The following is a 26,382-nucleotide window of genomic DNA, read 5'->3' as shown; positions in this document are numbered from 1 at the left end:
TACCTAATGTCCATCCACCTCACGCTGTCAAGTAGCCCTGTAAACACCCTTAGGTAATACCAGACAGGCTGTTTGGAATCGGGAGCCAAATAGTGCCTAGTGCATAGCAGGCCCTTAAACTAAGGGTCAGGTCAGAGGCAGCTCAGCCTGTGCACTGGACATAGCGAGGTCCAAATGGGATGGCTTTTGTAGCAGGTACCCAAGCACTAGCTTCTGTAGAATGAGCAGTCAGGGTTCCAGGGCCAGTTTCTGCCTTTCCACTACACATCCCACCCTGAAATGCTCCAGGAAGCCCAAGATCCCACTCTAAGATCTTTAAAGACAAATCCAGACCAGGAATTTTTTTTTTTTACTCTCTTTATTTGAGAAGCCAAAACTGCAGATGGGTAACAATTCCAAGTGTTGATATAGTTCAACCTTTCTGTACAAGAAAATACAACTCAACCAACCAGCCTCCCCAGATATTTCCAACCACATTCAGAGGACATCAGAGTCAGTCCCACCTTCTGACCAGAAATCTCAAGTCTCTACAATCAGCACACCAGTTTTCCTCAAGATCATTCCTGCCCTCCTCAAATTTCATTAGAGGTGTTTCCCCTACTCCCCCAGGACAGGATTATGGCCTTAAGTGGAGAATAGGGGAATAAAAAACAGGTTCCACCCAAGGCCTGGCTTAGAGGCTGTTACCAGCTCACAGAGCCCATCACACAGCACCAGCACCGAAGAGCAAGTTCTTTGCCAAGTCTTGTTTTCGTGGCCCCCGTCCAGGGACAGCACCACTGAAGGTCTGTGCAACAGCCAGGTCCAGTCAAGTATTTAAAACGGAAAAATATAGCACCATTGGGCCAGCAGCCACACTTGATTTAATCACCTACACATTAAACAGGTATTTGGATTAGAACTTTCACAGAGATCAGTACAGAAAGGGGAAAAAAAGTACCTTTGGCCACTATATAAAACTGGAGTGCTCCAAGGCACAGATTCAGCCAATATTTAAGGAAAAAAATCATCAAAGCCTCAACCTTTGCGTACAATCTTTATTGAAGTTATACAAAAAGAATCCCCCAACAGTGAAAAAATACATTATATACAAAAACACTTTCCCTTGGGAGGAAGGCTCTGTTCCCTCTTAGCATGCAGTGCTTTCAACTGTAGCTCCAGCCTCCACTGTGCCCTCCACTGCTGCCCGGCTTTCAGCCTGATTTTCAGCCTGGAAGATAAACAGGGAGCCTGGGCATAAGTGACCCTTGTTCAAGTCATTCCATCTTATACAACCGAGTAGGCTTCAGTCAGAGGAAGTAAACACGTCCCCTAAACGCTGCTTTGCTCCCTACACCAACAGGGCAATGACCAAAGTATAAAGCCAGTTTGTTAAATACTCTGTAATAGGGTTGACAGAGCCAATGCCATACATTACATGGAAATGAAAAAGCAGAGGTGACCCAATAGCCTTGCCAATTAAGTGTCTTCTTACACATTCAATTGAGGGGGACCCGTAGTATGTACATAGGTTCCATGGGTCAGTGAGACACCCAGTAATCTATACCAAACTGTTTTTTGCATAACCTCATTGTTTTTATGAGGGTTACAACTCAAGCAATGCAAACAGGCTCCAGGTGGGAAACATGCACTTGGGAGACTGGTTTCCCCAGGCCCTGAGAACAAGGGGAAATGAGGCAAGAGTCCAAGCCCTGCTTAACTGCCCACCTCCTCCTCCATGCTTTCTGAAACTTCATTTCCACTGGAGACTGCATCCCCACCGCCTCCATTCACCTCCGGCTCTTGTTTGGCTTTCTTTGCATCATCTTTCCGTGGGCTCTCTTCCTCTGGTTTCCTCTAAAGATACAATTGTATAGTCTTCGTAAATGTGCTTAATGTTAAAAAAAAAAAAAAAAAAAAAAAGCAATTGCAAGACACTTCAGGATTCCTATCCCTAACCCTCACCCTAGCCACAGGAGGTGATGCCAATATGTACTCCGTGGAATAAATTGGTCTGCCCCAACATACCAATCAGTCTCTCTGATGGAAGGGTGGGTGATAGTGAGTAGATATGAACAGTAAACAAACCACAAGTTTGAAAAGCAACACTTGAATCAGAAAGTAAGCAAGAGTTTAAATAAGAGTACATGGTCTGTTACTAAATGACTGAAAGAAAACTGACCAGCTTCCTAAGATGGGCTGACTGGACCAATCCACAATAGCTTTCCTGATGGTCCTTGGGCCAGGAAGAGTATGCAAGTGAAACCTATCTTTACTTCCAGATTCTCACCACCTTTGCAAATACCTTTGCACCAGGTATTAGGAAACGTACTCCTTGTGTACTGGGGAGACAGGGAGAAGACTGTGTAGATTTACCTTCTTTCTGACAAGGTGGGAAATATCAGTCACACAATTTGATGAAGAAGCACCATCTGTTGGCTTTCTACTGGCAATCTGACAAAAAGGAAGCCTTTGTTAGCAACGTACAGATATTTATAGGACAAAAAGTAAGTCTTCCCTGGCTGCCAGTGGCTCAGTGGGTTGAGTGTTGGCCTGCAAACCAAAGGGCTGCCAGTTTGATTCCTAGTCTAGGACACATGCCTGAGTTGCATGCCAGCTCCCCAAGTAAAGGGGGTGTGGGGGTAGGGGGCCGGGGGCACGTGTGCTGTGCATGAGAGAGGCAATCACACATTGATGTTTTGCTCCTTCTTTCTCCATTCCTTCCTCTCTCTAAAAATAGTCTTTTTAAAAATTATCTTGCCCTGGCTAGTGTAGCTCAGTGGATTGAGTGCGGGCTGCGAACCAAATCATTGCAGGTTCAATTCCCAGTCAGGGCATACGCCTTGGGTTGCAGGCCAGGTCCCCAGTGGGGGCCATGTGAGAGGCAATCACACATTGATATATACATTCTCCCTCCCCTTCTCTAAAAATAAATAAATAAAATCTTAAAGAAAAAAAAAAAGAAAAGACATGCATTCAAAAATAAATAAATAAATCTTAAAACAAAACAAAACACCCCCCAAAACATCCTAACATTAAGTGACTCCCCAAAACAAAAAATACCTTAACACTCACCATAGAAACTGAAGAGCCTCCTCCACTAGGAGTAAAACCAGAAGTAGAGCTCTCTACCTGTGAACAATGAGAAATCACAGTGGGTCCCAGGTTTTACCAGTTCACCCACAGTCCCACAACAGGTACCCACCAACGAAGCAACTTATTACCTCAGATAGTAGTGGCCTCCATATAATAGCAACATCTTCTACCCCCCTACCCATACCAACCAGATGCTGCCCCCTCTCCCCGCCCCGGGCACAGATACAAGTATAGATATTAAACTAAACCCTCCATATCCTATCATCACCCCGACACCCTTGCACCTAAAGGCAGAGCCAGGCAATCTGGGATTAAAAGCCTTCAATACCTCACTAACCTATACAGAGGAGTTCTAAGAAACAGTAAAATATTATTTTTCTTATACCATTAGAAGTAGCTTAACAAAAAGGTACAAATGAGACAATTAAGGCCAAGAAAAGTTAAATAAACATGTCCATGGTCACATAGAGTAAATAGCAAAGAAAGAAAAGTCAAACCCAGAGTGTATTCTCTTAAGTATTATACTATTATGTTCCCTATTACTTCCAATTCCCTAGAAATCAAGTTATAACTAAGATTCCTAGCAAATAGAACACTAATACCATGATGCCTTAAATGATACTGAACATGCTGCCCTGGCTGCTGTGGCTCAGTGGACTGAGCACCAGACTGTGAACCAACAGGTCACTGGTTTGATTCCTGGTCAGGGCACATTCCTGGGATGCAGGCCAGGTCCCAGTGGGTGGCGTATGAGAGGCAACCACACACTGATGTTTCCTTCCCTCTCTAAAGATTATTAAAAAAGATATTGAACATGCTATCATCAAAACTTCAAAAGGAAATGAAACCAAACCAACCAGAGTTGCTTTCAGAGCCAATTCGGCTACATTCCCACTGCGCTGGGACTCCTTTGCATCTTCTATCTTCTCTCTAATTTCAGGTAGCAGTTCCTTTAGCTCCTCAATTTCTTTTTCATATTCAGTAGGCGATCCTTCAGCCTCCTTCATCTGCTCACTTAGTACGGCTAAAAGAACAGGCTCAATAAGTTATGAGAAAAGGATCTACTGTTTTAACCTTGTCAATTGCTGGACCCATCACGGTTGTTGTGAAAACAGCTGATGCTCACTCACCCATTCTCTTTTCGATGACTTCAATAGATTTGCTGAACTGTGCCACTGCCTCATCATACTGAGAGTTGTACCCATAGGCCAAACCCAGCTGGTAGTGGGTCTCTGCAAGGAGACGGTCATGGGCTTCCAAGTACTGCTCTTGCAGGTTTAGGCAAGCCTGGAACTCCTCCACAGCTTGGACATAATTCTCTAATGAAGAGAAAAAGAACAGCAAACAAATGAATAGTATTTAATATTACAGTACTTCTAAATTTTAGACCATTCTGAGAGAATGCTCCCCTGATTTATGTTTCATCTATCTCTGCAGTATCTCCATGACTCTTGATTATAAAAAATATCAAAATGACAAACAAACAAACAACCCCCCCCACAAAAACCTACTAAAAGACTTTTAGTACAAGTACCTTAGGAAGAAACTACCCACTGTTCTAGGGACCAGTACCTAGGGAACCCAAACCTACTGTCTTCTGAAAGCCAACTGCCCATAATTTACCATCAAGTTTGATTTTTAAGTAATTTGAAAAAGAATGGGTGGGGGGCAGCAGACATCAAGGGCACAGTAAAATGGAAAATACATTACCTTAGCTCAGTGGACTAAGCACAGGCCTGCGAACCAAAGCATCGCCAGTTTGATTCCCAATTAGGGCATATGCCTGGGTTGCAGACCATATCCCCAGTATGGGGTGTGCTAGAGACAACCATACATTGATGTTTCGCTCCCTCTTTTTCTCCCTCCCTTCCCCATCCCTCTAAAATAAATAAGAAAGAAAGGGAAAAGGAAAGGAAAAGGGAAGGGAAGGAAAAGAAAAAGAAAATGCATTACCCGATTCAACACTAACTTCTCCAAGTTTAAGATGTGCCTGTGCAGCATAAAGCTGAGCTTCTTTTGTTTCTTGCCTAAAGGAAAAAATGATCAGAAACCTTGAGGGCATTTGTCCAAACCTAGCTTTTGTTTCTATTTTCAACCACCAAGTTTCCATCGGAGCCCCGAAGTACCAAGTTGGTTTTTTTTTTTTACCTTTTAAAAATGATCTTGGCTAAATCCAGCATATCCCAGGCAAGCTCTAGGTTCCCAATCTCCTCCTCTTCATTTTCTTGAAGTGACTAAAGTATATCCAAATCATTGGTGTTAGACAGAAGTATAAAACACAGGCATCTTTAGATTACAGACCTAAATAGTGGGTTGGCCAAAAAGTCCATTTCGTTTTTTTCTATAAAAGACATATTTTTCACTTTCACCAATACCTTTACTGACTTGGTATTTTACATGTTGGATCTCTCCTGCTATTGGCTTCTAGTGGATAGAGGCCAGGGGTGCTGCTAAACCATCTTCCAATCATAAGGCAGCCCATATTTGGCTAAAATGTCAGTAGTGCTAAGAAACTTCACAAACCACTAACTAATATGTTTGATTAAATTACAGCACCTTCTCCACACACTGCACAAATCTTTTTGTATTTCAGCTGCACTTTGACTTTCCTGAAATAATAAAGCGTAATATACCAAAAATGTTGCACATTTTCTTCCATGTTCAATATTAAAATGGCTGCACAAAAATTCACCAATTTCGTGTTTTAAACTCATGCTGAGATGACAGCTGTCACAATACAATCTAACAAAACTATTTCAAATGAAGTTACACTACTAGAGCCACTGCATGGAAGAAACTAAACAAACCTTTTGGCCAACCCAATATAAACAGCTATGTATAACAATCACACCTATACTAACCAATAAACCACAGTCCTACAATAAGAAATCAGACAATGATGCTGAACAAATAATAATTTACCTTGTTTTCAAGAACTGAATCATTTGGTGCTTCTTCAGCCTTGTCATTTTCTTTATCCTCCTCTTCTGAGCCCTCGGTTTCTGCAAGCAAAAATTCCTCAGTATTGAGAATACTAAGGATATCTTCTGACTGACTAGTCAGAGTCCATTAAACATCTGTGAAATAATCTACATTCTGAGGGAAGACAGGGCAGATGCTAGGCCAAATCAGCCAACATTTGAATTGGGTATGAATTAAGACCAGTAAGTAGAGTCTAATTCAAGTCTAATCTAAACTTAGATTGCATTATTTTGTAGCATCTATGGCTTAGACCTTCAACAATCAAAGGCCAAAGGTTTCTCCTCTTGAAGTCAATCTGGATCATTCAGATGAAGAAAGATTAGCTACTGCCTCTTATTCACTGGCTACAAGCTCCTGTCCACTAAGGCAGAAGCAGTGGGAGGCATCCTCAGCCAGTGTTCCTAACATCTTTAAGCCACTTGTTAGATAATACTAATAAGCTGAGAAATACCAAAAGTTAAGTTTCTTCTGTCCATTTAGAGCAAGAATGCTGGACAGACTAGCTTTCTCACAATATAGCTGTGGAGAGAATAGCATAGCCTTTATTAGCTCTCACCAATGAGCATGCTACATACTCCAGCCAGCTCTAGCATGTACATAATTTGGAAAGTACCACAACCAGTTATTTTATTCCAGCAACATGTTAAAATCTGCACTCATGATAACACCCTATTTTTACCATACTGACATCTACTTACAAGTCAAATGCCTATTAAGGACAGGCTGGTAATAAATATCTCTACATAACAGCACATAAAGTTTGGAATGTCGCATTGATTAAATGGGCTTTTGGGGTACAAACAATTCCTCTACAGCAAACAAGCCCTGTTATATCAAGTGGCTTGCTTTTCTCCTATTTCTGTGGTCTATATAACTCAGTACTTCTGAAATCCAAATACCATCATCTCTCCATACCCAAACTTCCAAGTGGTTTGTGTACCTAGTTTCCTCAAGTTAGACTAGATGAGTGATTGTATTGACCAGACAATGAAGCCTGTCCTCCAGCAGATTTTGTAACAGCAAGTGAAATAAGGCTACGTAGGCTCATAACAGACTTTGTTTTTAAAGAGACAGGAAGGAAGGGGAGAGAAAGCGAAATATCTATTGGATGCCTTCTTGTATGAGCCCCAACCAGGGACCAAACTTAAAACCTTAAGCTCTGTGGAATGATACTCCAATCAACTGAGCCACACGGGCCAGCACCTATACTGCTCTACACAATCTGGTATCTCTTCCTACACATATCAGGATATTAGGAGATGACATCTAATTTGCCATAAACTATCTAATTATTTGTAATTTTACATCAAGCTTTTAAAATAAAATTACAACAATGTGAGAAAATCAGATTTTTCTTGAGGAATCTGTGTTATGTTCATGAAATGATGGAGGAGCTAGGTTAATCAGAAAGTCATTATTTTAAGACACTTTCCAACTTGGTAACTTGCACCCAAGAATAGGAATGCCCCAATATCCAGAGAGCTGTTAAAATATTTCCCAATTTCCTTGAAAATGGTATTTTGTGGTATTCTTATAATCACACTTCAGAGAAAATGGAGACACTATATAGTACTATTTCTCTGATCTTATAACCTAGGGCAAAATAAAGGCACTCTGCCGATTCTCTAGTTATCCCAAGCACTCTCAGGATAAAGTCCAAAAACCACTACTGACCAACCAGTACAGTCCATCTGGGCCTAGCCACCCAAGCTTTCTGTCCAATATTAAAACTCTATTCATTTACTAATCATATCTAGCATGACATTAGAAAAAAAAACACCAAACCAATAATCTTTATTAGGGACATGGACAGTCAAAGAGGTGGTAGGAAATGGGGTTTGAAGAAAAATCACAAAATGTCTGCGTATTAGTGTTGCCACATAAATTCCTGATAGGAGGCAGATTAAGGGAGAGGATAAAAGTTGCCTTCCTCAGTGTGAGGTTGCTTATGAAAAGCAATACATTCAAGTCAGATCTAGGGTTGGATTCCAGTATTATGTCTTTCCATTTGACCCTAAACAACTCATGTAACCCTAAGCCTCAATTTCCTCATCACTGTAAATGGAGTAATACTACTTATTACCTAGCATTACTTTGGAAACAAAAGTAATGTATGTTTGAGAGAGCTCTAACAATGAATGTTACTTTTGATCCAGATGAATAGTTTTTGAACTATGGAGAAATATAACACCTGAAGTGTAGCTTATTATTGAAATCCAACTTAAGGGAGCCAGCAGAACTTTTTACTATCCTTGCTCACTATCACTAAAGACCAAGGCATGGAAATTTTTAGCCCTGGCCAGGTAGTGCAGCTGGTTAGACTGTCATCCCAATACGCTAAGGTTCCAAGTTTGATCCCAGTCAGGGCACATACAAGAATCAACCAATGAATGCATAAATAATTCCAACAACAAACTGATGTTTCTCTCTCTCCCCCATACTCCCTACTTTCCCCTCTATAATGAATAAATGTTTGAAGCGTAAAATAAAGTCATGGGAGTTTTTAAAAATTGAGGAATCCAGCCCTGTACTTTTCCCATAAATAACTCCTAAAGCCCATAAACAGCCCAATGGTGATACCATTTACCCAAATTCACTTCTGGTTGCCATGCCTTTGCTGGCTGGAGTGCAGGAACCTGCACATAGGTAGAAGTTTATCAGAATGAGCTGCCAATATTGATGTTTCTTTAAAAATCTATACTTAAGAGAACTCTTGAAATAATCTGTCAATTATATATGAATGATTAATAACCTATAGTTATTAACACCGTTAGATGAACATTATAAACAGAACTTTATAAACAGTAGAATCCTCAAATGATAGTACAACTCGATTCAGACGTGCCAATTATGTAATTACTAATTAGAGGCTCATACATCTTGATTAAATTGAATGAAAAGTAGATGAAATAATAGCATATAAAGAAAAGCATCCACACTTTAAAATGTTTGAAGTAACAAATATTTCATTTTGGCAGCCAAAGCAAGCATGAAATGAGCGGAGAAAGCAGAAAGAGGACTAATTAAGTTTTCTGTTATCTTTTGGAGAGGGCTAAATTGTTTCATGTGGATAAGCCTCTAGGTACTTCCTGAAGACTAAAATTAAAGAGGGTCACCAGAATTCTTTCACTCTGGTCATACAGCCTTCAAGAGTTAACTACCTTCACTTAAATGGCATGCCTGCTTAAGTGTACCAGTTCAGTGGATTCTACTGCTCTAAACCTGCTTCCTAAAGCAGAGAAAGGGAACCATGTGAACAGTAAGTAAGTAAAACAATCCAGAGGCATGCAAGGGAACATCCATTCAGCATTCTCTGCCAGCCTAGCCCACTAATTCTCTACCCGCCCCAATATATCCCATCCACCTTTATTGGCTAGTATGGTACAAGTTACTGATAGCTAGCCAAGCCTCAGAAATCAGAGAAGGCCTATTTTGCAGTTAGTAAAAGCGTTAGTTTATAAGCCAGCTAAAGAAGACTTTTGATTTAATTTGCTCGACTTATCGCAACCTTCTTAATCTACCCCCATTTTCATTTAGTCCTTTCCTATCCAAAGGCAGACGGAAAATCCTGAATGGAAGGCTGACTTTTACCCATGATTAGTGAGTCAAATCCAGAATGTACTCCACCCACTGGCAGCTCTTGCATATCCCGGTTACCTTCACCCTCTTTCATCTGTTCTTCTCTCTCTTGTGTTTCTTCATTAGCAGCTATCTTAACTTTGTCTTCAGGGGATTTCTCAGTAGCTCCCTGAGCTACCTTGGTCTCAAACCCATCTCCAGCTGCCCCAGACTCTTCTACAGACAGCTTAGTCTCCGCCTGGTTAGGAATCAACTCTGCCCTGACTTTCTCTTCTTGTCCTGAGCCACCTTTTCTTCCTGCCAATCCTTCTTCACTAGTCTCTGGTTCAACAGGAGTCTGATCTCCTGCAGCTAACAGTCCATTGACTGCACCATCCTTAGGGAGAACTGTGGCCTCCTGCCCCGGCTTCTCGGAGTCTTGTGATCCATCTTCGACAACCTCTGTTGTCACCTCTGGTGGCTCTTCAGCAGGAGGCACTTCTTCCCCTACCAGCTTCTCAAGAACAGCTTTTCCTAGATCATTTTCAGAATCAGCTACCTGCTCCTTTGGCTCATCCCCACCCACATCCACTGGCTTGACTGCCGAATCTACAGGCTCTGTTTCTACCTCCACTGCAGTGCCCTGCTTTTCTAGGGTCACAACAGGCTGTTCTTCTGAAGCTTCTTTTGGCTTCTCCTCTATGCTCACTATTACTTCTCCCTGCTTTGGCTTTTCCTGACCTCCTTTTTCTCTGTATTCTTCTTGGATGACAGTTGCAGAAACGAATTTTCCTTCCTCAGCTTCCTTTTCTGGCTTCCCAGAAGTGACCTCAGCTTCACCTGGTCCTTCTGGTGCTGCTGCTCCCTTTGCCTCTTCAGTGGTTTCAGTTAAGTGATCTGGAATTGATTTTTTTTCCTGTAGCTCCTCTGCAGGCTCGCTGATATCCATATCTTCTCTTCCGACGGTCTCCAGTTCAGGCTCCTGTTCTTTATCAATTTCAGGCTTTACCAGAGACTTGTCTTCTTGTTTTTTTGCTGCTTCTTTTTCTCCCATGGCGTCATAAACCTGTTCTCTCAACTCTTCCCTTGCTTCCTCTACATGGTTAAAGAACATGAAGCATAAACATGTCTTCGAGTTTAATGATCAAGGCATAAATGGAAACTAAAAATACATTCCCTTTAAACCCTCAAATAGCCTAGCTCAAGTTTTAGCAGATGGCCTACAAATTACATGCCCCCTTGAGAAAAGCAAAGGGAAAGTGCCATCTAGCAGAGCAACTTATTGCGAAAAGAAAATGAAGCTCCTTAAATTAGATGTTTTACTTGAGCACTCTGATTATCAATTAGGTGGAGATGCCAAGTTTTACATTCTCCTCTAAACATTATAGCTAGAAGCCAATTCAACTAAGAAATAAACATTTAAATTTCTTACACACAAAAAAGGTAAAAGCGCTCTGAAACCACTACTATTAAAATAACTGAACTTCAGACTTAAAATTTAGCTATCCTTTTACAAAAGCCTGCACCCAGTTTCTATAATCTGCTACCTCCCACTGGAGTCTCCACCAGATGCAGGTTATCACCCACACATCTTAGAAAGAGATCAACCAGGATAGGGAGGAGCCTTATTTCTGTCACTATACACAAGAAATAGACGTCGCATCTCTTGAATGCCACATGCAACTCTACATACCATCTATGTTATCATTATTTTCTACCAGAGATTCTTCTGTTTTTTCTCCTTCCTCTTCTTCCACATGCACACCTTCCAGGGCATTTCCCAATACACCATTCTCCATTCTAGGAAAACAAAAGGACCAAAGGTATGACTGGCTAGAATGTACCAATTTCTAAAAGACAGAAAATTGTAGTCCTATATTATAAAAGTGACAGAAGAGTAAGCAAATGCAGAGAATATAAACTAGGTACTCCTGCAAAACTTCTCACATATATTAAGGCTGTAAAAGCACTGAAAGAAATAATGATCTTTCACCCAGTCATCTGGAAAGTACTGATAACTTCCATAGAAATAACAAAATTGGTATATATTTCCTTTACAATAAGGCCATAATATTTCTCAGTCATCATATCCATTCACATTTCTCTACATGGTCAAAAACATTCTGGCAAGAGTTTCATGACAAATCACCAGAACACTCCACAAAATCAGAAAACTGACCAGAACTGAGATTAACTAGATCACAGATAATCTGCAAGTTTTAGATACCCTCAATGTATTTTTTCCTGGTGAATAAATTCTGATGGAAAATACACAACTTTATGATAATTAAGATTACTTGTTTTAGCCCTGGCTGGTGTGGCTCAGTGGACTCAGGGCTGGCTTACAAACAAAAAGTTCAATGATTCCATTTCCAGTCAGAACACATGCCTGGGTTGTGGGCCAGGGGGCATGGAGAGGCAACTGATCATGTTTTTCTCTCTCCCTTCCTCCCTAAAAGTTAAATAAAATCTTAAAAACAAAAAAGATTACTTACTTTATTTATTAAACATATTCACTAGCTAGTGTGTTCCAATTGTCCTTCATTCAGCCCTTGTGAAGGAAAATTATTTTGGACTACCTGAGAGTGCTTTTAAAGGTTCTCTATATTGGACTTTGATAAATTACTGACTGTTCACTAAGGGAAAAGTCTCTGCTTCTAATGACCCCAAAGTCAAAACCTAAGTATAAACTTTACTCTTTGCATCAAGTGCCTTTCAAAACCTCCATCAATATTTCATACTTGCTCTAACCCCCCATTCTTCATAAAATCAGTCACACTTAGGTCACGTGAAATCTCAAGCCAGTAAACAATCTTAGCAAACTAAGAAACTCAAGTTTTTAAAAGATTTTATTTACTTATTTTTAGAGAGAAGGGAAGGGAGAGAGTAAGTACAAGAAACATCAATGTGCCTGTAGCACACCCCCAGCTGGGGACCTAACCCACACCCAGGCATGTGCCCTGACTAGGAATCGAACCAGTGACCTTTCAGTTTGCAGGCCAGTACTCAATGCACTGAGCCACATCAGCTAGGGCAAGAAACTAGTTTTTAAATAGATCATATCATGGTGATACAAAAAACTGTACTTTTCCACTGGCTGGGTAGCTCAGTTGGTTAGAGGACTGTCCCCATATGTAAAGGATGCAGCTTTGATTCCCAGTAAAGGCACATATAAGACCACCAATGGCCCTGAATGGCTCAGCTGACTGGTGTGTCATGCCATGACCTAAAGGTTGCTAGTTCAATTCCCCATCAGGGCATATGCCCAGGTTGTGAGCAGGAGATAGACAACTGATCAGTGTTTCTCTTGTATTGATTTCTTACATTTTTTCTCCGCCCCCTCCCACCAGATTAAATACACCTTAAACAACAACAACAACAACAAAAAATGCATAAATAAGTACTATAACAAATCAGTGCTTCTCTCAGAGAAAGGATATTTTTCTTTTTTTAGACTTAAAGAGGAACATGGAACAAAACATTCTACTTATAAATGCAGCTTTAAAGACATACCTTGCCAACTCTAGGAGTGATTTCCCATAGAAAAAAAATGCTTCTCCACACTCATTAGCCGTCTCTCCATACTTCTTACCCCTTTAAAGAGAACAAACATCTAAGGTTTGAATTAACATCTTCTCTAAAACATTTATTTCTAGTTCTTTAATTATGGCATTAGTTCATTAACACATTCTAGGAAACTAATACTTCCCTCTCTCTCTTGCTTTTCAATCAAGATCCAAGGGACCTTGACCTAAGAAACAACACATGAAGTTAGTATTGCCTGTTCTTCACCTGTATGTATATCATATATTGTAAATATCAATTTGCTACAGTTACAATATATAATCTAAGAATTAATCTACATATAGTTAGAGGACCTTTGTCAGGTATCTAAAGGATGAGAAAAGCCTGTGGAAAAACATCATGAAATAGTTAAGAGCATTTTTCCTCTGGAACAATAGTGTCTGGGAAGTTAATCTCAGTGTCTTAAGTTTTCTCATCTGTTTACTAGAAAAGTTAATAACTGCTCAAAGACCTATTGCAGAACTAAGTTAATATATGGATTCAGACAAGTTTATTGCAGACATCCAGGAATAAATTCTAAAAGATTCTTTTCAGAGGGGAAGTAAGGGAATGGGAAAAGAACGCATTGATATAATCCTGACTGACTGAATAGAAGGAATGAAAAGTTTTAATCCCAGTGAGCCTCAAACCTGAAACCTAGCTTGATTCTAAGCATTTCTTTTATTGGGTTAACCAAAGAGTTAAGTTTTTTCGATATAATGACCCTAATAGTGCCTAACTGTCTTCAATTTCATTTGAAACAATTTTGTTCGCACTGTGAAAGCTTATCAACGTGCATTATTTTCTTAAAGATTTTATTCGTTTACTTTTAGAGAGAAGGGAAAAGAGGGAAGAAGAAAGGGAGAGAAACACTGACCAGTTGACTCTCACATGCCCCCAAATAGGGACGAGGCCCTCAACCCACACTTGTGCCCTGACTGGGATCTGAACCAGTGACCCTTTGGTTCACAGGTTGGCACTCAATCCACTGAGCCACACCAGCCAGGGTCATCATGCATTTTTTAAAAAAACTTCACAAAATTGGTGAATTGTGGTACAGCCATTTTAATATTGAACATGGAAGAAGATATATAACATATTTGGCATATTATGCTTTATTATTTCAAAACAGGGAAAAATAAAACTGAAACACACACACACACAAAAAATTCCTGCAGTGTGTAGAGAAGGTGCCGTGACTGATCAAATGTCAATAGTGGTTTGTGAAGTTTCTTGGCACTACTGACATTTGGCCAAATAATTCTTTGCTGTGGGGCTGTCTTATGTATGGGAAGATGTTTAGCAGTGTAGCCCTGGCCTCCACCCACTACAAGCCAAATAGGAGGAGATAGCAAACATATGTAAAATATCCAAATCAATACAGTAATTGGTGAAAATTAAAAATGTGTCTTTTATTTTATGGAAAAAACCACATGAACTTTTTGGCCAACCCAATATAGGAAAGATTTCTTCAACTCAGCTGTGGTCAATACAATCAACTAATTAAAAATGATTACTTCAGGCCCTGGTTGGTATGGCTCAGTGGATTGAGCACAGGCCTGTGTACCAAAGGGTCCCCCAGTTCGATTCCCAGTGAGGGCACACACCTAGGCTGTGGGCCAAGTCCCCTGTAGGGGGCACGTCTGAGGCAACCACAACTTGGTATTTCTCTCCCTCTCTTAAAAAAAAAAAAAAAAAGTTACTTCGAGCCCTGGCTGGCGTAGCTCAGTGGATTGAGCGTGGGCTGGGAACCAAAGTGTCGCAGGTTCAATTCCCAGTCAGGGTACATGCCTGGGTTGCAGGCCATGACCCTCAGCAACCGCACACTGATGCCTCCCTCCCTCTAAAAAATAAAAAAAATTAAAAAAAAATTTTTTTTTAAGTTACTTCAACTGCTATTGGGAATAGTGTCTTAGAGAAAAGTAGCTCCAACCAAGTCATAGACCAGGCTAATGCTTCCAGATTTTAACTTTCTCAGAGTACAGAGGTACATTTAAGTCTTTGGTTAAAATAAATCAATCTTCAGGCACTGAAGCTAACCTGTTTCCTCAAAATATAAATAACTATGGTCACCTAGTAGTAACTACCAAATTCCTAGGTGTTACAATAGATAACAAAGTGCTAAGAGTCTTATCGAAATTACTGTGCTAATAATAACATTAGTGGTAGGTTGGCCAACCATCATGGCTTGCTTGGGATTGAGTTTCCCCAGAGAAAGAACTTCCACTGCTAAAATTGGAAAAGCCCAGGAACAAGCTGGGGCAAGTTGGTCACTCTAATTAGCAGCAACGAAAACCGATTTACCTTACTCAGGAAGATCAAAGGCTAAAATTGTTTAGTTACGTGGAGGTTTTATAGTTATGAATTTGCATATGAAAAAATGATCGCACTTTGTTTCTTCTTCCTGTAAACAACTTTCTATGACTCAAGTGTATTAGGAGCACAGTATCACATAGCAAAACACAGTACTTACAAAAGACTAGCTGCTTCCTGGAATGCATTGACTGCAGCTGGAATATCTCCCATCACTAGATGTTTCTGTCCTAAGCCCAGTAGCTTCTTAGCTTCACTATCCACATCCAGACTGCAAGAAAAACATTTTTTTCAAGTGTCAAATACTTTTTAAATAAACTTTTGGGCACCTGCTACATTTAAACCATAATTTCTTTAAGCCTGTGATTTACTCTTGCAAAGCTTAGCTAACTCACATTTATCAGTACAAAAGCAAAAGAAATCTCAAAGGCAACATCACCAGAATTGGATGCTCTAAATTAATACAGCAAATTGTACTAGCTAAAAAGAAAAATTAGCCCTGAGTGGTGTGGTTCAGTGAGTTGGGTGTCATTCCCTCAGACCTAAGGCTATATACACTGACTTAAAAATAATGTTCATAGCTGTAGTCTGCTTGGACTCAGCCCACAGGATCACAGCATCCTGTCCCAAATAAAAGCTCTTAATTGAAAACAAAGCAAACAAACAAAAATGTTCACAGGCTGAACAGGATAAATGTAACAAGAGTATAAATTTTATATGTAAGTACAAAAATTGCCAAAATTAAGAGATACAAAAATATATACTGCACAGCACAATGTATTTTCAAAAATGGGTATTATCAGCCAAAATATTTTGTGGCTTCCCCCAACAAAGTACATTTTGTCTATATTATCTATATGACTGTACAACTGTGCTCAGAACTGCTAAGCAATGATTGGTTAAGACAAAAAATAATCCCAGGTGGGTATGCAAAGAATGAATGAAAACTTATTGCCTTTGTGGAACATATATTGGGGGGGGGGGGGGGGGGAGATGGTCTTCCAATTATGAAAACAGTCTTGATCTTAAAGAATTTCTGAAGGGATGTTGGGGACCCCAAGGGTGTATAGATTATACATTGAGAACTGCTAAATAAGAAATTGAAGCCCTGGCTGGCATAGCTCAGTGGATGGAGCGTGGGCTGGGAACCAAAGTGTCCCAGGTTCAATTCCCAGCCAGCGTACATTTCTGGGTTGCAGGCCATAACCCCCAGCAACCGCACATTGATGTTTCTCTCTATCTCTCTACCTCTATCTCCCTCCTTTCCCTCCCTAAAAATAAATAAATAAAATCTTAAAGAAAAAAAAAAAAAAGAAAAAGAAAAGAAATTGACCGAAATCTAAAAAAAGAGAATACAAGGTCTGTCCAGAAAAAGTACAGCTATTGTTAATATGAGCACAATACCCACGTAACCTGGGAGACAAGGAGAATGGACTGGAATGTGCATGTGTGAACAATGATGACTTCACTGTACTAGTCAGTGGGGGCAGTAGACAACACTGAGTGAGCACGTGTACTGTGGGCAATGCATTCAAGATGACTGAATGAGGAGAGCAAGGAATCTGCACCTAACTTTGCATTAAACTTCAACATTCCTCTGAAGAAACTATGCAGATGATTCAGAAGGCTGCAGCTATGTCACCACAACGGCCCACTCATGCATCACATCTCTCTACAGTTTTTGAAGAAACATCAAATCACTCAGGTTACTCAGCCCCCATACAGCCCAGCTTGGCACCCTGCGACTCCTGGCTCTTCCAAAACTAAAATCACCTTTGTAACGGAAGACATCTTAGACTATCAACGAGATCCAGGAAAATGTGACAGGGCAGCTGATGTCAACTGGGTGAACTGTGTGAGGTCCCAAGGTGCCTAGTTTGAATGAGACTGAGGCGTCACCGTCCTATGTACAATGGTTCTTGTATATTCTTCAATAAATATCTCTTATTTTTCATATTACATGGCTGGATACCTTATAGACAGACCTCCTATGTGAGTATGGATTAATGCCAAAGGGTTAAGAAATTTCTCTTACTAAACAATTAAACAACAACAACAACAAAACAAACATGACAGCTGCAGGGAGTGGAGGGGTGGAGGTAAAGAGATGGAGGGTTTGAGCAAAAAGGACTCATGGACAACAGTGTGGTAATTGCTAGTGGGCAGTGGGGGAGGTGTAAGGGGACTAAATGGTAGAAAAAACTAAAGATTAAATTAAAACAATAGTAAACAATCAAAAACAAAGTAACCATCAAGGAAGAAGTGATGGCATCGAATGCTTAAGAAAATGTTAAGAAAAAGTTCATTTAGCAGAAAGCAAAGTAAGCTGACCAGGAAATGTGCTGTAACTGCCAGGCAATTAGAAACATCTGCCCTGGCTAGCCTAGCTCAGTGGATTGAGTGTGGGCTGCAAACCAAAGTGTTGCAGGTTTGATTCCCAGTCAGGGTACATGCCTGGGTTGCAGGCCACGGCCCTCAGCAACCGCACATTGATGTTTCTCTCTCTCTCTCTTCCTCCCTCCCTCCCCTCTCTAAAAATAAATAAAATCTTAAAGCAAAGCAAAGCAAAGCAAAGCAAAGCAAAACAAAGCAAAGCAAAGCAAACCATCCACTTCAGGTGCCCTGGCCAGATAATTGGTTAGTGTGTCATTCTGATAAAGCAAGGTTGCAGTTTGATCCCCTATCAGGAAATATACTAAGAACCAATGAATGCATAAATAAGTAGAACAAATCAATGTTTCTCCTCTCCTTCCTTTCACTCTGTATGCATTCATAACTGCCTATCAGCAAGTGCTATTTACCACTTACTCAGTCCCAAAATTTAAATACTATGGTATATCCCAAGAATGACCCTCTAAAAAGCTTATGTCAATGTGTGTTTAAGACCAATACTGAGCAGTACTCTTACCCCAAAACTAGACTGACTCTATCATTACGTAGTATATCTAGAAGGTATAGTTTAAATAACCAAAATGACAACAGGATTTTAGACACAACATGAAAACATAATAATAATACTCTTAAAAAACATGTGAAGATATTCCTCAGAAGGATAGAGAATTTCAAACAGTGATTCTCAACTGAAGGGAGCTTAAGAAACATCAAGCTTTCCCAAAATACAGAATTTGTAACTTGAATCCCTTTTTTCCCCCTAAGATTTTTTTTTAAGGGATGGGAAGGGAGGGAGAAAAAGGAAGAGAAACATCAATGTGTATGGTTGCCTCAAATGTGTCCCCAACTGGGAACCTGGCCCACAACCCAGGTATGTGTTCTGACTGGGAATCAAACCTGCAAACCCTTTAGTTTGCAGGCTGGCACTCAATCCACTGAGCCCCATCAGCCTGAATGCTAACTGAAGATTACCAAATAAAATCTCTAGGGATGCAACCCAGGCATATCTACCTTTTAGATAAGCTTTCTAGTTATTACCTTGGGTTAAAAACCATGGTCACATCAAGACGGGGAAGTTACATGGAAATAGATGTGGGCTCAATATAAAATTTAAAATACTTAGCCCAGGCTAGATAGTTCAGTTGGTTAGAGCATCACCCCAATTCACCAAGGTTGGGTACCCAGTCAGGGCACATACAAGAATCAAACATTGCTTCTTGGCTTTTTGGCTAAGACCAAGTGAAGAATCAAAAAGTGACTGCATAAATAAGTGGAGCAAGAGATCAATATTTCTTTCTCTAAAAATCAATGGAGAAAATTTTTTAATTTTAAACTTTTAAACTAAAATAGCAACAAAACTGAAAACAGCAAGTTTACAAATGAGACCTATAACAGCAGAAATTTCAAAGAAAGAATACATTAGCATTTGTCAGTCATGTTGTATACTGAGTAAGCAGCACAACTAAGTAACTTTCAATTCTAATATTTTAAACAAATGCAAAACTTTAAGACATCATTGTCAGGACTTCATACTCAAAATCACAAACAAGTTAATATTTAGTCTTATTTGTTACCTATTAAAAATGAGCCTTGGCTGGTGTGCCTCAATGGGCTGAGTGCCAGCCTGCTAACCAAAGAGACACTGGTTTGATCCCCAGTCAGGGCACATGCCTGGGTTGTAGGTCAATTCCCCAGCAGGGGGCGCTGGAGATGAAACCACACATTGAAGTTTCCCCTCCCTAAATCTTATTAAAACAAACAAACAAACAAACAAACAAACAAAACTGATTTGACCTGGCAAGCCTGGAGAAAGGGAAGGCCTTTATTTGCACTGGTATTATATGGTTCCTTAGGATCTTTTGTGGCTGGTCTTGGACGTTTTTTGTTAACTATTAGAATTAAAAGATCATGTGATGCTGGAGGAGGATTTATCTTGGCGACTTTTAGGATACTGGTTCCATTGCAGGCATAATGATGCAAAGCTAAGAATCCAGGAAAGAATCACCAGAGAAGGAATTAAAAATAAGATTTTAGCCCTGGCTGTTATAGCCTAGTGGACTGAGTGCCATCCTACAAACTGAAAGGTCCCCAGTTCAATTCCCAGCCAGGGCACATGGCTGATTTGGGGGCTAGGTCCCCAGTTGGGGGCTTGCAAGAGGCAAGATCAGACAACTAATTGACATATCTCTCTCACACTAATGTTTTGCTCTTTCTTTCTCCTCTCCCATCTCTAAAAAATAACAAATAAAATTTTTAAAAAGAAAAAAATAAAAATAAGGTTTTATACGAAAGTACCTACCTTGATCCTAAACAAAAACAAACCACCAACAAAAGCAGTAAATGAGCAGTTGCGCACAAAAACCCAAATACGACTCGCTGATATCAGTGTGAACAAAGCTGAGATCAACTATATAAAACACCATATGTAGCATAAGGCTTTCAATGAAGCATGTGTTAAGCTGTAAAAAATAATAATGATGAAACTGCCTTGAAGTTATATAGCCCCTAAAGTTTTTGTTCCAGACATTAATCTAATTGTACCATGTAAATAATCTTACCTCTCCACTTTATCTGCAGAGGTAGAAGGAGCAGGAGCATCTTCTTCAATTCTATAATGAAAAATTAGGGGAAAAAAATACAAGTGGAAGTTATACTAAGCTTGAAAATTAAAGACATTAGGAAATATATATCATTTGTGCCCTGGTTGGTATGACTCAGTGGATTGAGTGCCAGCCTGTGAAGTGCCAAGAGGCAACCCATTGATGTGTTCCTCTCCTTCTTTTTTAAAAAAATAAAATAAAATAAAATAAAATAAAATAAAATAGCCCTGGCTGGTGTGGCTCAGTAGATTTGAGTGCAGGCCTGCAAACTGAAAATTGCTGGCTAAATTCCCTGTCAGGGCATATGCCTTGGTTCCAGGCAAGGTCCCCAGTTAAGAGGGCATGCGAGGGGCAAGCAATGATATTTCTCTCCTCTTACACATGATGTATCTCCCTCCCTCCCGCCCTCTCTCTAAAAGAACAGTGGAAAAACAGGCAACTTTACCATCATGTACCAACACCTCAGAAGCACTAAAGTAGAATTCGAGTATGCACAGGAAAAAAAAACTCAAAACTTGAAGTAGGAGAGAAAAGCTGTAGAAAATAAGTGTTTTTTTCCATACACATAATTACTGAAATCTCCCCAAAAGGTTAAAACACAAATAGAACTGAGTCTATTAGTTTTTCACAGCTGTACTTTCTTATTTAGCTATGCCATATTTATGAACATAGATATGTAATACAAGTGGAGACCCCAAAAATACATCAGAATTACCTTCTGGAGGGTAGGCCCCCTGTAGTACAGGCTTCCCCCACTAGGTGAGTGTTCTAGAAACCCATCTGTATCAAGTGTGCTACCTGATGTGAGAGGCTGCATTTGGCCTTTGAATTTTTTGAAAACTCTTTCAGTGGTTTGTCCATTTCATGATGGGTGATTTACAAGTGCACCTGCCCACACCAGACTGAGTGTTCAGCAGTGTTTGACCAAAAAAACAAAACAAAACAAACAAAAAACCATGACCCCAGTGCCCCCCCCCCCCCCATTCACTGGATCTGGCCCTGAGTGACTTCTTGTTTCCCTGGATGAAAGAAGTCCTCAAAGGGAAATGTTTTGTGGATGTGGACGAGATGAAACAAAAAAGGACAGAAGCATTAAAAGGCATCAAAATCAAGTTCAAAAACTTCTGAGCAGTGGGAAAAACGTTTTGACAGGTATATTGCATCAAAGGGAGGGAACTTTGAAGGCAGCTAAGGTTTAAGCATGTAAGAACACACAACTTTTTAATAAATAAAGTTAACAGGGTTTTTTGTTTCCCTGATCATATACACTTATAGATGAAACGAATAATTAAATCAGCTTACTCAATTTAATAAGAAATAAATAAATGTAAAGACTAGTAACTACTATGTGATAAGCACTGGAAACAAGTCTCGGACAAAACATTTAAGCAGAGGGAACAACTTGTTTAGAAGCACAAAGGCAGAAGAGATTACATGACAGGGACTAACTGTATTGGAGTCTGAATCCTAGAACATATTTTAGCAATAAAAGGTTGCCAGCTACTTTCAGCAGGATCCAAAATATTTGCTCCTAGCTCCTAATCGATTTGTGGATATTATTCTGGTTTACAAATTTGATGAAAATACCCAAGAAATGGGACGAAACGGGGTTGAAAATAAGCCAAGATTTCACAGCTAGAGCCAGGGATAAGGCACAATTTAACAGGCAGTACTTTCAGCAGCAGATAAGCAAGCAGATCTGCCCAGAACTCTGAAATGGCCTGGTTATCTTTATCCACATTTTAAAAATAATAGTCAGTTATGTTCAAATGGAGGTTATTAGGGCCAAATTCTAGCAGAGCTTCTCAAATTACCTGCAGTTGAAGGACCAGCTTTTTTATTCCCAATGTGTAAGAAGCAGGGTTTCTATAAAATATTTATAATAAAAATATCAGTAATGTTAAATTTGTTTCTAAATACTGACTTCAATTTTTTTATACTTCTTTGTAGACATGTAAGAAACAGTTCACAAACCAATACAATGTGATAGAACACAAATGTCTAGAACGTGGGCAATGAAAAAAAAATTAATGCTGCACATACATGCTACAAAGGTTCACACACCAGTGGCAACAAGAATAAAAAATAAAATGTTTTGTACCCCACATAGGTGAGGGATGAGGCGCAATGCTATTTAAGCATCTGTGTTAGCCAGGATTCAACCTCTGACCTCAAAACAAGTTAGTAAGTAAGTGTGTATGAATGAATTAATGAATGTCAGCCCTGGCTGGTATGGCTCAGTGGACTGAACCTCAGCCTATGAACCAAAGGGGTCACTGGTTTGATTCCCAGTCAGGGTACATGCCTGGGTTGCAGGACAGGTCCCCAGCAGGGAGTGCTGGAGAAGCAACAGCACACTGATGTTTCTCCCCCTTCCCCCACCTTCCCCTTCTTGAAAATAAATAAATAAAATCTTTTTTAAAAAGGTCAAAATACAGGAAATATCACGCAGTCAACTTTAATTGAACAGCAGCCACTTACTTTAAGAGAAAATTCACTATAATCCCCACCATTTCATAGTTCCCTATCCAGTCTTCAAGGCTTTACATGCCTAAGCCCTGCTACAGAATGCCAAACCGCTAAATTCTAGCAATTCTTTAGAAATTAGTAAAAGAGAAAGGGGTAGTTCCAGAATTCTTTATTTCTGGGGTTGGAAACAGGACTATCCAACCAAAATAAGATACAAGAACAGGATCTACTAGTGAGAATTGGGGGGTATGTATTAAGACCAGTTGATTTGAGGTGTTCATGGAACAGGAATAACATTCAATAGGCAAATCAGAGCAAACATGACAAGACAAAGCATGTGTGGTGCCTATTACATTTTCATCTAATTCTCTCTCACACACAAAATCCTTGTGACAGGTGGCAATATTTGTTTTACTGAGAAGTAACCAATTACAGATGACTCCATAACCTACATGACCCCCCTCATCACAACTCATACTATATCTCAATTTCCTATTGACTTTCTGTACTCTCCACCAGGATTTAGCTCTAAGGAAAAAAGTATGTCTAATTTATCTTAGATGTAGCCTAGCAACAAGCACAAGGCCTAGCACCTAAATCATTACTTAGTAAAACTTTATTACTTAAGCCCTGGCTGGCATAGCTCAGTGGAGAGTGAGGGCCGCAAACCAAAGCATTGCAGGTTCGATTCCCAGTCAGGGTACATGCCTGGGTTGCAGGCCACGGCCCCCAGCAACTGCACCATTGATGTTTCTCTCTCCCTCCCTCCCTTCTCTCTCTAAAAATGGATAAATAAAATCTTAAAAAAAAATTGAATTGAATCTCATTTCACTTTTTCTCTACTGAATTGTAAGTTATACAAGTTTTTATTCTTTCAATGGTTATGAATGTATTTTCAATGGTTACAATGCACATTCTTATTAAAGTTTATACTCGAAAGGCATTTTCTATACCCTCCCCCTTCAATGCCTAAGGCACTATAACTCTGAATGGTCCCAACCAACTGAGGAATGCGGCCTTTATTGTTCTCTCAGGCTAGCTAATTAGGTTTTCAGGCAATTTCCTCTTAGGTGGGTAGGGACTTAATAAAAACTTGAAATACTAGAGTTTAACGCAGACTCCACAACTTATTAATTTGGAATTTCTGCATTCTGGTCTCGACTTTTCTCACTTACAGAAAAGAACTATTTCATGGTATACTTATGTGGATCAAATATAAGCACTCAAAAGGACCAAAAAAGTGATAGCTGGCACAGGGAGAGATAAGTAAACCTCTGGTAACTGTAAATATACTAACACAATAATAAAGTGTAAGGTTATGGATTGAGCAAAAAGGACTCATGCATATGGACAACTGGGAGATTGCTGGAGGAGGGGGCATAAGGGGACTAAATGGTAAAGGGAAAAAATATAATAAAGATTAAACTTAAAAAAAAAAAAAAAAAAGTGTTAAGGCTGCCTTACCTGGTGTGGCTCAGTGGACTGAGTGCCAGCTTGCGAACCAAAGGGTCTCTGGTTCGATTCCCACTTATACATGCCTAAGTTGCCCGCTAGGTCCCTGGCTGAGGGTGTGGGAGAAGCAACCAGTTGATGTAGCTCTCATACATCGATGTTTCTCTCCCTCTCTTCCCATCTCTCTATACATACATATATACATAAGCAAGGCTACGGAAATAAAAGATCAACCATAAAAACCTCACAGCAACCTTTCCATGTATAGCGGAGACATCTAACTTCTAAAGTGCACAAAGGAAAAATTAACAAGCCCCTAAAAAATAAGGGAAGATTGTGAAACCTGTTAGATGAAAAAAAGAGCGTTTCTTTTCTGTAATGAACGGGGTGCTCCCTTCACTTTTCAAAAAATACCTCAGGTCTGAGTGGCACTGTGCTGTTTTCCAAGCAATCCTGTCTTCTATCATTCCCTCCAGTCATCTACTACACTTCGCGCATACTACTGCTCATTCACCACCAACAAAACACCACTACCAGTGTGTAGAGCTCGACGCAGAGCTAGCCGAAGAGGCTTCGCATCCCGAAGAAGCCCCAGAAGCAGCCTGTCTCGTTCACACTTCCAAGTCCAAAGAACCACAATGCTCTCCACCGCAGGCCGATGAACTGGGCTAGCAGAAGACAGGTGGCCAAGAGGTGAGCCGAGATACCACAAGAAACAAGCTTCACCGCGCCCCACTGCGGAAGTCCTAAGCTTAGCCCTAAACAATGGAAGTTTTCCCGCCTCCTTAAGGCCCCGCCCCCTGCCCCAGACCCGGCGGAGGCAGGCTAACACTGGCGCAAGATCCCGCCCCCGGGAGGCTCCGCCCACCCTGGACCCCACGGGTCCATGCTGTCCTGCAAGGCTTTGGGTTTTTTTTTTGGCGCCAAATCTCTATTGGTTATTTTCTCAGGTTGTTTGGGCATCTTATTTAAGTCGCGAGCCAGGAGTGCGGGCAAAGTAGGGGCGTGAAGACACGCAGGCGCGCTAGGGCCCCACCTCCCCGCCGACAGCCCCGGGCCGAGGAAGAAAAAGGGGCTGGCGATGGAGACAGCAGCGGCCGATGCCCCCGGCAAGATGGCGGCCGCGAAAAGCGGGGCAGGGGGCGCCAGCCAACCGGCGTAACTGCTAATGCACGAGGCTCTGGGCAAGGGGTGGACTTCTCCAGTGTCCAGGCCTCCACGAACAGCGACGGTTATTTATTGGGAAGCAATCCCTTCAACCCACCAAACTCCCCTTCCAGGAAGCCCCAGTCGACCACCCCCTCCCCGCAAAGTGGTCAGTGCCTCAAGCTCTCCGTAGTCCCGCTTACTTGTCGGCAGAAACCAGCTCCGCAGCGATGGCGGCAGTGGCTGTGGACTCTGCGTCCATCGTTCCCCTGAGGTGGTGGGCCAGCGGACGGAATACACCCTGTGAGAAAACAGGGAATTTCGGAAGCCAGAGACTTTCACAGAGACAGAAAATGGCAGATTGGAGACCCCGCGCGCCTGGGCCCTCTTATATATCAGGGCCCTTCGCCCCGCCCATCCACTTCCGGAACCTCCCCCTTTAGTTTAAAGGGCCAGAATTCAGTCCAGTCTTGCCCCAGGACAGCCGCTAGCTAGATTCTGACTCTGCAGGGTACCTTTCCTCTCTGGTCTGCCTTTTCCTAAAAAAGCAGCTCCCACTGTCTCTAGCAAGTCGCGAAAGAACTGAAAACTTGGTACTACAACTCTTTACTGGGAGTCAGCCAGCAGCTTCCAGAGAAAGGGAAGCTGGGGCTGCTCGGCATGTTTGGAGCGAAGAGTAGAGAGTCTGTTTCCGGCCCGGATAATCTGGGAGATTGTCGTAACGGATGGACACGCAACAGCCGAGCACGGTCACAGTAGCAACGGCTAGAACTGATATCCGTAAGAGACGCGAGATTGGGAGCCTCAGCAACAACTGACCGAAGGAAATGCT

The 26,382-nt window shown here is 40.9% G+C and overlaps 1 protein-coding gene across 5 annotated transcripts; it reads right to left on the bottom strand.

Moving 5' to 3' along the window:
- Window positions 1-351: 351 nt before the first annotated feature.
- Window positions 352-25,957, bottom strand: LOC114496355 (nuclear autoantigenic sperm protein). 5 transcript variants are annotated; one of them, XM_028511679.2, is made up of 15 exons: window positions 25,754-25,957; window positions 20,442-20,492; window positions 15,653-15,763; window positions 13,129-13,209; window positions 11,309-11,415; window positions 9,715-10,710; window positions 5,998-6,077; window positions 5,224-5,309; window positions 5,029-5,102; window positions 4,206-4,394; window positions 3,933-4,099; window positions 3,055-3,111; window positions 2,356-2,433; window positions 1,708-1,836; window positions 352-1,210 (listed from the first exon to the last, which is right to left on the bottom strand). In XM_028511679.2, the coding sequence occupies exons 1-15, from the start codon at window positions 25,810-25,812 to the stop codon at window positions 1,130-1,132; spliced, it is 2,346 nt and encodes a 781-aa protein (XP_028367480.1). In that variant the 5' UTR covers window positions 25,813-25,957; the 3' UTR covers window positions 352-1,129. The 5 variants fall into 5 exon arrangements, with proteins under 5 accessions (XP_028367480.1, XP_035881889.1, XP_035881890.1 ...); XM_036025996.1 differs by lacking the exon at window positions 13,129-13,209 and having other exon boundaries at window positions 25,754-25,926; XM_036025997.1 differs by lacking the exon at window positions 15,653-15,763 and having other exon boundaries at window positions 25,754-25,926.
- Between the last annotated feature and the right edge of the window lie 425 nt (window positions 25,958-26,382).

Source organism: Phyllostomus discolor, chromosome 5 (assembly GCF_004126475.2).
Source record: "Phyllostomus discolor isolate MPI-MPIP mPhyDis1 chromosome 5, mPhyDis1.pri.v3, whole genome shotgun sequence".
Taxonomy (NCBI): domain Eukaryota; kingdom Metazoa; phylum Chordata; class Mammalia; order Chiroptera; family Phyllostomidae; genus Phyllostomus; species Phyllostomus discolor.
The sequence above is the reverse complement of the archived record's forward strand: the minus strand, read 5'-3'. Positions and strand labels throughout refer to the sequence as shown.

What these genes read in the sequence shown, in the direction of transcription:
- LOC114496355 (XM_028511679.2), bottom strand. Translation starts at nt 25,812, where the DNA reads ATGGACGCAGAGTCCACAGCCACTGCCGCCATCGCTGCGGAGCTGGTT. An exon ending in AGAAGTTAGTGTTGAATCGG is followed by an intron (nt 4,395 to 5,028) that starts GTAATGCATTTT and finishes TCTCTTCATTAG; the next exon opens with AGAATTATGTCCAAGCTGTG. An exon ending in AGTCATCGAAAAGAGAATGG is followed by an intron (nt 4,100 to 4,205) that starts GTGAGTGAGCAT and finishes CTGTTCTTTTAG; the next exon opens with CCGTACTAAGTGAGCAGATG.